We start from the raw sequence: 15264 nt of genomic DNA on the forward strand, positions 1-15264 counted from the left end.
GGCGAAAGCTATCCGTACGGTCGTACCAAGTGCTTTTCCTGGGGTTTTCTGAAACTACCAAACTCAGCTCTCCACCTCGGGCGACGTCCCTGCTTCATTCCATCTACTCCGTACGCCGTGGGCAGCAGGGCCAGACGATGGCACGAACACCACATCAAGCAACAAGGGGAACACACGGGATAAGGAACTAGGGCCCGCGTCTATCTCAGCCCCATCAAAAGCCCCAGCCGACTCCGAAGAGCCGTCAACCTGGTATCCGAACCTCAAATCATGACGTGCAGCGGCGACACAGCCAGGCAGCATCCAAGGACGACTCAGAAAAGTGCTGCCACTTCGAATCAACACGATCCGAATCGAAACTCAAAATCCATAAAAGGTCACACCAACTTCGGCTGCAGTTGTTGCCCGCGCCCGTCCGCCACCTGGCTCCATCACCTCTCCCGTTCTAGCGCGTGGGCTTAAAGAGCAGCAAATCGAGTAGAATAACTAGGCAAGGAAGCCATTGCCACCAGAACCAGAATCTCCGGCACTGACTGCCCAGGCGTCGTCTGACCCAAGCGCCGGGAAAATGCTACTTCTGCGGAGTTAGCGCCTGTATAGCGCCGGCGACCATTGGAACAGAGTTCGCCCGTGGTTTGATATGTTCATTCCCAAGTTATTTAAAGGGGGTAAAATCTGCCGATTAGGAATCAACACTGAACCAATCCTGCGCGCCGTGACGCTAGAATTCGCTTGGAATCTACGTTTAAGGGTTCTAGAAAGGAAGCTGAATGCAAGTGGAAAGGTAGAAAACCTTCGCCCTCGGTTACAACGTACCTTGAGACATTGGATCTCTATGGAATGGATGCTGTCTTACTGCATCTTTGTGTTCATTTGGAAACTGCCGACACCATCTCCTGTTGATTCAACTCGGTCAGTCGGGCAGTGCCGGCCTCGCTCGCATCCTCTTCTAACCACATCCCCAAACACGAAGTGAAGTCATGACTTTGCCTAATTAACCCCCCGTCGCGAGTCATTGGACAGGCTGACAATTCGACGTCCGGTCAGACCTCTTCAGAGGATTTAGCCTGCCTTTATCCGCTCCGCTACCCGACATGGGAACAATTTAGTGTCCGTCCAAAGGTGTGGACGCACCCAGTGAGCAACGAGCTGCCCCTGAGGCGCCCGAGCGGCATCAGATTCGCCGACAGGTAGCGTCCGAATTTCTCTGTGGCTGGAACTCGCTGTCTCTCACCCTCCCTCTCATGTCTGTACTGTCTGTCCTTCTGTGTCTGCTCATCTCTCGAACGAATATGGCCAAAGGGTGGTGGGGGGCTTCATAGGCGAGGGACCCCCTTTTGGCATGTCGCTGATCGCAAGTTTCCCATCCCCGCACTGACAGGGCCTAAAATGTGATAAAGCTCCTAAAGAGTGGTCCTTTCATCGGGGAGGTCTTCCCGATTCATCGCCCCCAACGCGACCCTACCAACTCGGCCGTACGACGCCCTTTCGGCTTAGCTTCCAGCCATTCTAGGTATTGTATTCGCTGCTTGCTCTTTCTTCAGCAAGAAGCTCTAGCTGATCCAAGAGGGTTTGGTAGATCTTAAGTGACAATCTCACACAAGTTACATAATAGTAAGAAGTACGGGAGGGCGTTCGGCGCCGGCCTACACAGCCACTACCATTGTACGGCTCTACTAAACGACTTAGAGTGTTTCTAGACGCATTGACAGTCCTTCTTCTGGTCCAAACTATCGTCGGCCAGGGTTCATGCAGAAGCGTGTGTCAGGAAAAGCCCACCCGCCATGTGGGTTCCCCTTGCACCATGCTTCACGTACTTCGTACCTTCTTTTTTTCTCCTTCCTGCAGCGGGCAGCAGTTCTGACCCCTCGGTGGACTAGCCCGCTTTTGCTCTTTTCGCCCGGAAGTCTGCCGCGTCGACGCAGAGACAAGCGCAGGTATCTGTGGGTGTGGTGGGTGTGTCACTGTGGGTTGGCCATGGTGAAAGATGGGCTCGCGCACTCGCGCGATAGAGGTCTTGGCCACCGGGTGGGATTCGAGGAACTGTGAGTGGGAGAGGGGAAGGGGTCCAATGCTGCCCACTGCGTAGCCTTCTTAATTCGTTCCAGTCTCTTTTTCTCATAGAAGGAGGTAGGTCGGATAAAGGGCCTTGCTTCATATTAAAGAAGACCGGCGGGTCGCACAAACATCCTGGAGAATGGAGATGCCCTTTTCCTTCCCCCTTCGCTTCTTCGATTGCTACTGGCTTTTTCCTGGGTTTAATTACTTGTTTCCCTTCATGATTCCCCCCAGGGTATCTAGGAGATGACCACATATCCGAGGCGGTATGGCCGGCGCTCGCTATTACTGCTCCTACTGTGGTGTATTGCTTCGGTAGCTGAGGCTCAGAGCGTCGCCGGCCTGCTCACACAAATCCCTAATTGCGCAGTAAGTCAACACCAACGTCAAGTTTCTGTCGTTTGCTCAACTCTGTTGTTTGCTTTTTGTACTTGCATGCCCTTGCATTCCCGGCATGGGGCCTTGTCAAATATTCTCCGGGCCGTATGGAGTACAGTAGGGCTGACTTGTCATGTTTGTTGCGATAGCTTCCATGCATTACACAAGGTCTACAAGAGGGCAACTGCAGCTTGGCATCGGTTGCGATTGTGACCGAATGTCTCTGTCCCAATATCAAACTGCAGTCAGATTTGTCAACGTGTGTGCAACTCAAATGTCACCTCGAAGACCAAGCTCGTAGGTTTTCTGCAAGTATCGACACGATATTCGCATACTGATGACTGCCAGGCGCCGCCAAGCTCGAGACAAGTCTTTGCGATGCGTATCCCAAAGAGTCTAGGAGTAATGAAGTCAAGACTATCGCCATCGCGCTGTCAGTCATCACATTTCCCGTTGTTGCGTTGCGGTGCATATCAAGATGGAAGATCACCAACAAGTTGTGGTGGGATGACTGGACAGCCATCTTCGCAACAGTGAGTGAACTCTTCGCAACACCAAAGACGAAAGCTGACGAGAAATCAGATGTTGCTAGCCGGCTTGGCCGGCATCGAAATTGCGAGTGCCGACCTAGGATTCGGAACTCACTACTGGAACATTGAACTCGATGCTGGAACGAAACTACTCAAGCTTTTCTACGCCGTTCAGCAACTCTACATCATGATTCAAGTCTTCGCCAAAATCTCGATCCTGTTGTTCTTCTCCCGAATTTTCCCGGCAAAGTGGTTCCAGCTCACCGTCCGCTACTTTATCATGTTTTTGCTGCTCCACGGGCTGATATTCCTTCTGGTTATCGTGTTCCAATGCACGCCAGTCTCTTCGGTCTGGGACAGAAGCAACCCAAACCGGACATGCCTCAACGTGACCGCCATTGGATACGCCGGAGCAGTCTTCAGTATTGTGGAAGACTTGGTGATCTTGGTTCTGCCTATCCCCGAGTTGGTGAAGCTCCAGCTCAATATAAGGAAGAAAATTGCGCTGGGCTTCATGTTCAGCCTTGGCTCATTGTAAGTATTTCTTTACAGCCATATTGGTCTGTCGTTATCGACGGTTGTGACTAACATAGTTCGCAGTGCCTGTATCACAACTATGGTTCGCTTGAAATATCTCGTCATGTTCTCGAGCACTTTCGATACTACGTGGGACAACGTCGACATTGTCATATGGTCCATCATCGAGGAATTCTGCGCCATCCTCTGCGCAAGTCTTCCAGCACTCCGGCCTTTGCTTCAAAAGGTCCCGCAACTCTTCTCCAGCAACAAGACCAACACCAAAGATCAAAGCTTAGGGACGGTAAACTCAAGACGCTCTATGCTCAATATTGGAAAGGACAAGTTCCACGAAATTCCCGAGACGCCGTCAATGGCTTCAGAACTACCACCCACACCAATCGATCTTGCAGACGAGATGGCGGCAAAGGCCGACGGGAAGCGTCAAGTCCTCATCACCAAGGATGTCAAGGTCAACGTAGCCAATTTTGAGCTGCAAAATGTCAAGTCTGGCAGGAAATGGCAAAAGAACGAAAATGGGAGGTTCTAATTGGTCAAGGAGGCAGATAGGAAGAGAATCGAAAGTATTCAGCGTTATGGATAAACGTTTTTTTGTATTACATTGGCATTAAAGCGACGGCGAACTTGGAAACTTGATTTGGGAGCGGCGGAATACCAATACCCAGAATACCATTTTGTTTCAGCAAGGGTATAGAACACGATCAAACTTGGGATGTGTGTATAATGGAACGAGTAATGAGCAGATCAGCCGTCGCGCGCTTTGTCCAACTCCTGCGTCTCTCGTGTCTCTGCCCTCTGCTCCTCCGTAACCAAGTCCCAGTCCTCATCCAACTGCCGACGATATTCTGCCGCTGCCAAGCCAGTGGTGACCACCAGATCGAGGTCGAGATCTGCGAGAGCGGCATGCAGCTCGAACCCGGGCCCCCGCCCGGCCTTGCTCATCGTGTTTGTATGACTTGCAGGTGCAGGTCGGCTCCCGCCTTCTCCACTCCCTCTCGAACTGTGTCCTTCTTCTTCTTCTCCTCTGGGGCCAGCATTCACCACGTGCAGCCTCGGACGGAAAAAAGCTAGAGTTTTGCCGTTGAAATCGATGAGCTTCATGCCTTTGCCGTGCTTGCCCAGATCCTCCCACAGCATCTCGCCCACGCCCAGGAAGCGGAAGCTGAGAGTACTAGACAGGGGGTGCTTGCGTGCCACCTTGAACTTGACACCTCGGACGGTAGCCTCTACCCTCGAGGGTAGTGTGCGGAGTTTGATAGCGGCGATGGGGCGGTGTTCTGCGGAGATGGCGTCGCAGTTTACTCGCCGGATTTCCATTTTGGTCATTTTGGTGTTATGACTGATTGTGTATACTGGGATGAGACACTCTTTGTGTTTGAGCAAGTTGACAACGATAGCATCCTCGTTGCCTCTACTGAGGACAAGGATGTGTCGCGGCTCTGGTGGCATTTCCATAAGGTATGTGAGGAACTAGCTCAGAAGAGACGAGCAGGGCTGGTAAATTCTCAGGTTTCCTACATTAATATCAAGTTTCATCTGCTGGGAAGACGTTGAGGAAATGTATTCCGCGGGTTTCTTGTATGTTCGTTGACGTATGCCAAAGTTTCCCAAGGTTACTCAGCAAGACTCTCAGCAAGACTATCTATGGGCGGCATCCCACGGTGCTCTGAAAGTACATAGACCGAAGACGGGATGGAGAAGGCCATAGAAGGTGGTTCATCTATGAATCTCGGGCGCAATGGTGAGACGGATGGGCGAACCAAAGTGTCAGATCCATGAGGGGAGCTGAAGCTGCCACACTTGGCATCTAAAACCAAGCCAAGGCGCCCGTCTCCTATCGCTCGATACGCCGCGGCGGCTATGCTGTGTACCTTTCTCCGATGACGTATGCCTCAATATTCCTCTGGTAGAAGCTGATGTGCCGACGACGGGAAAATCCCCAGTATCCCACATACGGCCAAGCTCGGGCATTTTGGCAGCGATTTAAGGTTTCGGCGAGGGCGGGGCGATCGGAGGTGGAGTCGCTTTGCAGTTCACCGTCAGGGACAAGCCGCGATGCCGGTTCTACTGGGGGAGGGAATCTCGATACGACGGGCGCATCCGCGTGTGACCGGAGACTTAATCGATCTTGTTCCTCTCTAAAGCTTGACTGACGTATGGCTGGGTATCAGAAATGGGCGTGTCTAGCCGAGACCAGCCCATTGTCGCGTGTTACTGCAAGGAACGCATGGTTTGGTTAATCAATGGTTCCGCTGAAGGAACTCTCTTCTTCGATCGTGATCGAAGACATGTCGAACCTGCTGAAGCTTTGGAAGAATGTGAAGATGTGTCAAAATGGAGATATGAATGAAGGAAAGAAAGAAGAGAATGTGGTCAAGTCCCATATTATCCATCAAAGTTGCATCAATGATGAGTATGCACATAAGAAATAAATGCAACACTCATCTGGCCATTCGGAAAGGCGAGCAGTAAATGCATCTATGCATCTAAGCAGCTATGACGATGGTGGGGCTAATTCCATAGAAGCCTGGAAGGAGCTCCCCGAGGTCGTTCCTTCCTGCAGCAATGGCACCGTGCTTTTTGGGGAGGTACCTTCCGTCAGCAGCAGGAGCAGCAGGAGCAGCAGCAGCAGCAGTGACAGGAGCAACGTGGACGGGCAACCGGGAAGCTTTGCCCGCACCCAACGACCATCACCACCCGACATCACGATCCTTTGACAAACTTGGGCGTGCGGCTCTTCACACCACATCCTTGTTAAAACACAATTCAAAGCTGCGACACCGACACCCGGTCTCATGAATCTTTGACGCAAACCTCCCCCACTGGCCATGAATTGACCTGCAAGTCAAGATGCCTCCCCCCGAGTTCCGCCCCCTCCTTATTCCTCAAAACCGCAAGCTTCGTCATCTTCGAGGCATCTACCTGCGAAACCTGAGCTTCATTCGCCCTCGAGGCCACACCATTGATGATACTGCTCTGAACAAGACATCCTCGAAGCTCGAATCTCTTCGCGACACTCCTCAGCTCCAACATGCTCTCTCCAGCGACAATCTGCGACCCAAAGCGCTGCGCCGCCGCAGCACTGCTCTGGCCCAAGCTACACCAATCACGAGACAGCGCATGCTACAGTTGACCATCGACGGTAGGGCCGCCGATGTCTTCTTCTCGCTGCATTGCGAAGGCGAAGATGAGCCAGTCTATATCAGTGAAATGCAGGAGCATGCGACGGTATGTCAAATTCCAATCCTTGTGTTCCACAGCCGGACTGACAAGGCGACCAACAGAACTTCAACTTCCAATTCTTCGATCTCAACCACCATGGCCCCTCTGTCACCCGCTCCCCGGTCATGACGATCAAGATCTGGGCGAAGCGAACAGCATGGACTTTGCTGCTTCAAGATACAATCGATCTCCGAAGTCTCCATTTCATCGGCAGCCTCCAGAATCGCAAATTCCCGCCCAACGGCCTCATCTTCCACCTTGCCGACGGTATATACTCGCTCGATGTCCCGGCCAAGCCCACGCACCCGAAGGAGCTGCCACCCCTCCACACATCTTCTTACAACGCTCTGATGAAGCTCGCGACTCTGGATAACTCTATCCAGGACGCCATTGCGACACAGGAGCAGCTCACATCCCAAATCAACGACATCCTAGATGAGACCGCGCACAACGAGACACCAGCCGCCGAGGAGAAGGTGAAGCTGGCCAACAAATACGTGGCCCAAGAGCTGCGATCCTTGAAGGCAGCCGAAAAGCGGCGAGAGGAGCTACGCGAGTCTCTCAAGTCGCGTCGAGAGGCGATTGCCCAAGGCCGCGCCCTCCAAGATAAGCTGGCAAAGGATATTGTCGACGCCACAGAGCACCTATCGGCATCTAAAGAAGTTCTTGCCAAGACCAAGGAGACGATTCGCGGTCAGCGACGCCGCATTTGCGCAGACCTCGGCAACATCTACCAGATCACGCCCTGCCCCACGAGTGCTCCCCTCTCTTTCCAGATCGCGGGCCTGCCCCTTCCAAATACAAGCTACGACAGCGCCACTTCACGCGGCCCCGATGACGACCTTCTCTCCGCCGCTCTGGGCCATGTTGCTGCTCTGACCAATGCGCTGCAATACTACCTGTCTGTGCCGCTTCCATACCCAATCACGCCTTTCGGCTCACGGTCCCATATTCGCGACGATATATCACTGCTTACCGATCTGAACTCGGTGCAGGCGGCTCGACAGCGCGATTTCCCCCTGTACCTCCCGCGAGGTGGGTCGACCGCGGCCCAGTATCGCTTCGACTACGGTTGGTTCATTCTCAACAAAAATATTGAGGCACTCTGTGCCAGCCAAGGGTTGAAAGTCGTCGACATACGTCATACGTTACCCAACCTCAAGTATCTCCTGTACGTGTGCAGCGCCGGCACCGAAGAAGTTCCCGAGCGTAAGCGAGGCGGCGTCCGTGGTCTCTGGGCGGGACGGTTTAAAGGTCGCATCCCTTCGTCGGTGGCAGGCGTTGGCGATGAAGACTCGAGCAGCGTCGGCGGCAGTCGCCGTGGCAGCACCGACAGCGAGGTGCTCAGCCGGCAGCGTGATGAGCTCAGGAAGGCCATGACCGTTCGTGACGGTGCGAATTCCCCTGTCGACTATAACTTCACTCACGGGAATGGTGGGTCTGCGGGCCTCCCATTCGATGAGTTCAAAGTTTCGCTGAGAACCAAGGGCATGAGAGAAAACGCTGGGAACTGATGGCAGCCGTTGCCAGAAAATTCAGGATGGTTCAACGTTGGTCGAATTACGTGGTTTCATTATTTGAGATACCCCGGCGATTCGTCGCCGCCATAATAAAATTGCTAATGCTGGAATCAATCGTATCGAACAACATTCGGTGGGAAACGTCTCCATGCCCCCAATGCCCCAACTGGAAAAAAGTACATGTAGCAACACCGTGAACAACATGCGTAGAAATACGCCATATGCTCCCCTCAACGCCGTGAAACACCAAATAACACAACCCGACACCATCCTTCCGTCATGGCAATTACAGAGACCGCCAGAGACGACCGAGCTGCCACTAACGCTCCGTCGGCACAAACTTGACGCTCTTCCTCCTCTCGCGCTCGCCGGGTCCAGTCCTGCTCCCCGGGCTTGAACTCAGTATCCCTGACGTAGGCGTACCGTTCGCCAACGCCTCGCGAACGCTCTCCACCGCACGACTCTGCGGCACTTCGACGCTGTCGCCGCGGACATTGGGCGGGATCACAGGACTCCGTCCCCCTTCGGCTTTACCCCCTCCACCGACGCCGCCAACCAAGCCGCCCCCGCCGATGCGTACTTTCTCGACAGCTGCACGACCAAGCTCGTCTGAGCGCGTCGTCGACTTCTCATCCCGCCATTTGCCGGGAAGACACGCGTGTCCGCAACCGTCGAGGGGACAACACCCGTCGCTGAGCTCGTAGCTGCCGTCGTCCGAGGGCGCGTGCCAATCTTGAAGACAGGTCGCGTGACCGCCGTGTGCGCAGCCGGGACAGTACCACCATATGCTCATCACCGGGTCGGTTGGCGCCGGGGCGGCGGAGACGCCTTCGGCGAGGGAGAGCATCGTGGCTGTGGTCTCGCGGTGGCCGCATACGGCGCAAGGGGCCATTGTTGTTCGGCAGCGGTCGCATTTCCACAGGGCCCTGGAGCCGAGAGACGGGTCTAGTTCTCGCGGCTTGTGGCAGCTAGGACAGATGAAACCGCCCTTGACGCCTTGTTGAGCGGGGCCGAAAATGGATGTGTAGTTCTCGCCCCAATCTGGAATACCTTCGGGCCAGCCCTTGATACAGAGCTTGCGGAGGAGGGCAGCTTCGATGAAGAGCTTCATTCCTGTCAGACGTGAGTGGTGTTGCCGGAGGATGGAGGATGCGCGATGGGGGTCGATGACGGATTCGGGCACAAGGGGCTTCAGCAGTAGGACCATGGCGGAGGCGTTGAGTGCTGATGTCCGTGTTTCAAAATCCAGAGCGCGAGACAGGAGGGTGTACGGGTTTAGCGGCGGTGAGCGGTCCTCCTCTGGGTTCGATGATAAAGGATGTGGGTATGATGGGTCCTCCGGCCATGGGAGGTAGTCGGACTCGAGAATATTCGGTGTTGTGTCGTGTTGAGGGGCCGTGGCGATCCTCGGAGGGCTCGACGCAGCAACACCGACGTGAAGAGGTGCATGGTCTTCGTAGGTTGCAGGTAGTGATCCCAGCTGTGAATGTGTCGACGGTTCATCCGTAGCTGTATCAGAAGCCATGGTCGTCTGAGAAATCATAAAGATTTCTTCTGGAGATTCTTTGGGTATACTCTCGCCAGGACCATGCAGCGACGCCAGGGCACCATGTTCTGGAGAGTCCTCGATTTCTTTGCCACGGATGCGGCTTTCATATTCGCCCTGCTCTTTAGCATTCCTTTGATGTGCAAGCTGAGCGGGATAGCTAGTGATGGAGTGAGCCGACGCTGATGTACCCCCTTCGGAGGATGATGCCAGCCCAGAAGTCTGTCGGCTGCTCTCGGACATGGAAAACATTTGAGAAAAGCCATCAGAGTCATGTCGCAACGGGCGTCGACTATTCGGCGTGCGGGGGCCATAGTCCAAGGGCTTCTGCTCCTTTTTCTTTGGCTCGGGCACATCTATCGCTTGAGACAGTGCGTCAGTATCATAGAAGTCGTATCCCTCTGTGATGGAGGCCTGCGTCTGATCGCTTTCATGACTTGTAGTAGACAAAGGAACCGAGTCCAGCCGTCTCCTTGGACTTATGTTGAACGTACTGTGGGCAGCGGGGGGCAAAGCAAAGCTATCCAACTCTTTGACCGGCGGCAGCTGAGCTTCCTCAAACTGGTCCGCATTTTCCTCGTTGATGGCCCTCGCAATTGGGGTTGCAACATTGGATGTGCTTTCAATCTCTTCGGAGAGCAAGGACCGCGGCCCCAAAGACTTGCTGTCTATGCCATTGGATGTAAGAGCTGACGGCCGTCGAGGGGTTTCTTCCCCATTCATCTCCACAACAACATCCAATGCTCTCGGTACCCTGAGCTTGGGTACATCTTTGCCTTTGGAAATGGACCGCCTCTTCTGGAATCGCCCAAGTCGCGTCTCGAGGTGGAATTGCGCTCTTCTGCTCAACAAGAGGTTCATTGAGTAAGCCAGAATCCGCCATGTCTGTGCTAGGCGGAACAGATTGACGTGTTCTGCAGCGCGTGCGTATTTCTCCATAATGCCAGAGATTCTTTGCGCTAGTGGTTTCGCTCCATCGACAAACGGGAGGTCTTTGTCCAGAGTCTCAAGATAGTAGCTGGAAAGATATTGATAAACATCGACTCTTGCTGCTGCAGGCACATGACCAACAGCCATAGACTGCTGAGTCTTGTAAGTGCCTGTGACTTTGATGGCTTGCTCAAGACCCAGAACGAGATCGTCGCCTAGGCCTGGCCCTGACGGAGGGGTGGTGCTGAGGACGGGGATGGAGCGCAGACTGTGCCTGCGTTTCCTGCTCACTCGCCGACGAGGCCCTAAAAAGCTGCCGACGACATCTTCTTCAGAATCACTGCGACTGATGCTCAGCATCGGTGTCGTCGGACTTGAGCTGTAGGATGTTCGTGGAGGCACGACGCTTGGCTGATGATGGACGATGGGAGGTCGTGGGCGGTCATGTAGTCGCTCGTCGAGGAACATGACGGCATCGCCTCTAGCAGAGAGTGCCATCGTCGACACAGATTGCCTATCGAGGACTTTCGGGGCAAATGCTACATCGCATTGGTTGAAAAAGCCGTCGTGGCCGACGGTCCAGAGAAGGTCCTGGTTCTGCCACAACAGACCTGAGGGGGAGATCTCGAAGCGCTCAATCTCCTTGTATGGCATCGATGGCCTGGCCAAGTCCCAAATGTGTACGGCGTTGATACCGTATCGCTTGTGGCTGCCGTCGTCGTAAGAGACAGCAACCTGAGCGGCGCGTTTTCCCTGGGCGCTGGCAGACCAAAGACCAGGCCGCCACGCCACCGCAGATACAGAGGAGGGTGTGTAGATGACCCATCGAGGCTTTTGACGTTTATCAGCATTCTTGGACATATCCCATACAGCGCATTTGCTGTCCCAGCCGCCGCTGATCAGATGGTTGCCATCCGGATGCCACGAGATGGAGGCGCAGGCCTTGTCATGCGCAGGGATCTTGAGCAATGGCTGAGCAATCTTGCGTACGTCCCACTTGAGCACGACGCCAGACTCGGTGCCACAGGCAAAGTAGAAGCCATCTTTGGGTGACCATTTGACCTGCCGGACTCCGTCCGCATTGCACTTGTATGCCCCTCGAGGGCTGTAGGTGAGCCCCCCTGACCTGCTTTGTACTGGCGCGCGAATGTCGAAATACCGCACCAGACCATCCTGACTCCCGGAGAGTAAGGTGGTTTGCCTATGAGGGTTGATGTCGAGACTGTTGACCTGTCGCGAATCCTCCCTCGTCTGAACGAACTCGAGCGCAGCGCCGCCGGTCGCAATCCTCGAAAGGTCGTAGGAGAAGATCTTGCCGTTGGCACAGGCAGTGAAGATGGTGGCGTCGCCATGCCATTTGACGTCTCGAATGGAGAGTTGGTCTGCCGTCAGAGAGCTCGATGCGCCCTTGCTCGAGGCGGAATTGATAGCGGCGCGGAGGTCGGTGCCTTCGCTGACGGACAGGCCGTCGAAGAGGATAGTCTTGAGAACATGTCTACCGGCGATGACAGCAGCTCGGTGATCGGTGGAGGTATCGAGGCATAGAATGGGGGCGCCGGCAGGGTAGACGACGTTCTGGGAGGCACTGGGTCTGTAGGAGGCCTGGTATTGCGGCGCACTGGTGATGCCGATGGAGTGGGTGTCGGTGCTGCTTTCGGCAGTTACTTTGCCGAGGAGTTTTCTCATGATCTTGTTTTCGCGGCTATACATGGAGCTCGCACGGCGCCATTGGCAGCGCCGTTATAATGTGGTCGGTATGCCGAGGGCTTATTCGGGTGGTGAATGTGATGCGATGGTAATGAGTCGAGTCGCACCTCCCGTAGAAGCGGCGACAGCGACTGGCAGGTAATCGGGCACTTTGGCAGGTGCGAAGCTCGGCGCGTCCAAGCTCAACCGAAGTCGTCGATAAGAAGATTACGATAAGAGGGGTGGAATTTATCGATAAGATTAGATAAGTAATCATGGTGGGGTCTCCTTTTGCCTCCAGCTTCCATTGCTCTCCTTTGGTTCATCACCATCCAAAACTCCATTATCAACTATCGCCTCTTTGGCTTCTAGCCCTGCGCCCTATCCCTATGAAAAACGTACGGTCACATACTTCGACAGGAAAGACCAATTGCCGGCCATGACTATGCAATGACAATCGGTACAAACGAGACAGTGGCTGGCTTGCTTGCGAACTCGCTCACCAGACCCCACCACTTGGATCGAATTACATCTAGACAATGACATGATTTCCTCGATTCCCGGAACTTCGCCTTCTTCGAACAAATATATAGTCTCGAAACTTTATTTGCGATACCTTTAGAGCGATTCTTCGTATCAAGTCATCCGCCATCAATCTCATAACTCATCGTCTTGGTCACACGTCGCTCAGAGGAGTTGATCTGCCCTCAACGTTCCATGTTGCCATCGTCCCTTACACAGGGAATTCTCTCGATAACAGCCGCGATGCAACATCGTACAGCCCACGCTACTTCAAATACGGGAACGCCAGACACTACTACTGAGTCACCCGCGATTGCTGTCGTCGCCACCAACTATTACGCCACCAACTATTAGGTGCGTTGAGAATCAGGCAGGTCACCTCAGCATGTAGCTGCCAGCTGTCTCGTCATGCTCTCCGAGGCCTCATTCTTTTGGACTTCTCGACTCTCCCTCTCGGAGCTCTCGCTGGCTGGAATGTCCTGGTCCTCCCCGCCTCTCTTGCCCGCCGCCGTTCTCCCCTGTCAAGCGTCAGCAAAGTGTATGATCAAGGACGATTGTCAGATTCTACTCACAAAAGCTGGTACAGCTCTTCAGTCTCCAGGTCTGATATGGCTGAGTCCGAACCACGACGTTCATATCCCACCTCGATGGGCCCTTGTGGTACGGATACTGCGGGCGACGGCACTGCAGGTGCTGCAGGGATATCGACTTCCCTATGGCTGCTGACCTCGGGAGGTGTGGGCGAATTTGAAGTCAATACTGCATTTTCCGATAGCCTGGGCACACTCAATTCGAAGCCTGGGTCTTGCTCGTTGTCTTTCGAAGCAAGTTCCCACATCTGATACGCTAGTACTTCGTGGGGGTGGACTGAGGACAAGTAATGCGTCAATGGCTGCTCCGCTTTGGCATCTTCGGTGCCTTCGGTAGTCCCGAAAGGCGACGTGCTACGCTCGATCTGTTCATACACTCCAGGTACTCTTCTCTTCCCAAGAATTACCGATCCGCAGTCGGAAGAGTTCGCGTCGCGCCCGTCATCGTTGTCAGGAGGCAGCCATAGCGCCCGTCTCTCATGCGATTGAGGGCATGCCAAGTACGATTCCAACGGCCCAGCGGTAGGTGGTGTTTTTGACGCCAAGCTACCAGACGATGAAGCCTCAGGCGTTGCTGGAGTTCCAGGCCGCGACCGCGCTGCTCGTACTGTCTCGTCATGTTGCAAGTGTATACTCTTGGCAGTGCTTCCATTGACATCCACGATAGACTCAGGAGATGGGGCGGATGACCGACGAAAAGCTTGTTTTGGGAGCTCGATCTCTGGGCTGTTTTCGATTAGAACACATTTCTCGTTTCGCCGAGCAGAGAGAACGTTACCGGAACACACTGTTCTCCTCTATCCTCGGTTCTAAGCTGATGCTGGATCCGCCGGGTGATCTCGATCCATCGCGACAGAAGCCAAGCACGTTGACCTCCGGGCTCATGCCGCCGATACCATGATATTCGATGTTCTCCAAGTCGGGATAGGAACCGAAATTCGTTATGGTCATCCTGCAGGACGAATACACCACACTACCAAGGCGTATGGCTTCTCTCTTCGCCAGTTGAGTCCGAATCAGCAATGATCGATGGTGCTAGCAGCCAGCTTTGGGTAAGGCAGTGAGTAGGGCAGGAAAAGCAAAGATTGCACAGAATAAGTCCTCAAACTAGAGGACAAAAAGTAGTACTATCCTCTGATCTTTCGGACTCTCGCGCACGCCAACACAGGACGAGCAAGTCCCAAGCTGGCGGCGCAGCAAGGCGACCACTATCACGCTTTGAGAAATCCCGAATCCAGAGCGTTGGGTTCCGGCCCGCGTGAAAGTCTGCACATTGGCGAGACAGGGAACGGTCACACTTTTAACTGACCACCTTCATCGTCCCAGGCCGAAGCCTTTTCTGCAGACGGACGCTACTACAATCCCTGGACAAGACAAAAAGGTCTGGCGACAGGATGGTGATACGACCACTCGTTGATTATGGTGGGGTTGTGCAGGGTTCCCGACAGAATGGCACACCAATTCCTGGGAGATCCTGGGCGGCAATAAACAGCCGCTCCCACCGCGGAAGCTCGGCGGGGAGACGCCAACAGGGCTTGATCGGGGGGGCCCTGGTTGTCATTCTTTCTTTTTTGTCATGGCACCCAATCCCCAACTTCATTTCAAGAAGCAGCTGCCTCGTCTGAGAGGGTGCCGTTTGGCTGGAAATTGCGCCGGTGGTATGGATAGATGCCGCTGCAACCCTCTTCCCCTTGCTTGCCAACGGGGTTTGCTCTGCCCATCCATTTTCTGCATGTCTCTGTCTG

At 54.2% G+C, this 15264-nt stretch overlaps 6 protein-coding genes across 6 annotated transcripts; 3 read left to right on the plus strand and 3 right to left on the minus strand.

Moving 5' to 3' along the window:
• Window positions 1-1987: 1987 nt before the first annotated feature.
• Window positions 1988-4032, plus strand: CTAM01_12545 (uncharacterized protein; the record flags this gene model as incomplete). The annotated part of the gene is made up of 4 exons (XM_060528550.1): window positions 1988-2045; window positions 2785-2969; window positions 3019-3500; window positions 3567-4032. 4 exons carry the CDS (start codon window positions 1988-1990, stop codon window positions 4030-4032), a joined length of 1191 nt encoding a protein of 396 aa, XP_060376825.1.
• Window positions 4033-4247: 215 nt separating this feature from the next.
• On the minus strand, window positions 4248-4952 carry CTAM01_12546 (uncharacterized protein; the record flags this gene model as incomplete). The annotated part of the gene is made up of 1 exon (XM_060528551.1): window positions 4248-4952. The coding sequence occupies one exon, from the start codon at window positions 4950-4952 to the stop codon at window positions 4248-4250; it is 705 nt and encodes a 234-aa protein (XP_060376826.1).
• Window positions 4953-5983: 1031 nt separating this feature from the next.
• CTAM01_12547 (uncharacterized protein) lies at window positions 5984-6220 on the plus strand (the record flags this gene model as incomplete). The annotated part of the gene is made up of 1 exon (XM_060528552.1): window positions 5984-6220. One exon carries the CDS (start codon window positions 5984-5986, stop codon window positions 6218-6220), a length of 237 nt encoding a protein of 78 aa, XP_060376827.1.
• A 133-nt stretch (window positions 6221-6353) lies between these two features.
• On the plus strand, window positions 6354-8239 carry CTAM01_12548 (UV radiation resistance-associated protein; the record flags this gene model as incomplete). The annotated part of the gene is made up of 2 exons (XM_060528553.1): window positions 6354-6731; window positions 6788-8239. The coding sequence occupies 2 exons, from the start codon at window positions 6354-6356 to the stop codon at window positions 8237-8239; spliced, it is 1830 nt and encodes a 609-aa protein (XP_060376828.1).
• A 325-nt stretch (window positions 8240-8564) lies between these two features.
• Window positions 8565-12407, minus strand: CTAM01_12549 (WD domain-containing protein; the record flags this gene model as incomplete). Its single annotated transcript, XM_060528554.1, has 1 exon — window positions 8565-12407. The coding sequence occupies one exon, from the start codon at window positions 12405-12407 to the stop codon at window positions 8565-8567; it is 3843 nt and encodes a 1280-aa protein (XP_060376829.1).
• Window positions 12408-13309: 902 nt separating this feature from the next.
• Window positions 13310-14470, minus strand: CTAM01_12550 (uncharacterized protein; the record flags this gene model as incomplete). The annotated part of the gene is made up of 3 exons (XM_060528555.1): window positions 13310-13442; window positions 13502-14245; window positions 14298-14470. The coding sequence occupies 3 exons, from the start codon at window positions 14468-14470 to the stop codon at window positions 13310-13312; spliced, it is 1050 nt and encodes a 349-aa protein (XP_060376830.1).
• Window positions 14471-15264: the final 794 nt, after the last annotated feature.

This window comes from Colletotrichum tamarilloi, assembly GCF_030869305.1.
Source record: "Colletotrichum tamarilloi strain Tom-12 chromosome Unknown Scaffold_78.1, whole genome shotgun sequence".
Lineage (NCBI taxonomy): Eukaryota > Fungi > Ascomycota > Sordariomycetes > Glomerellales > Glomerellaceae > Colletotrichum > Colletotrichum tamarilloi.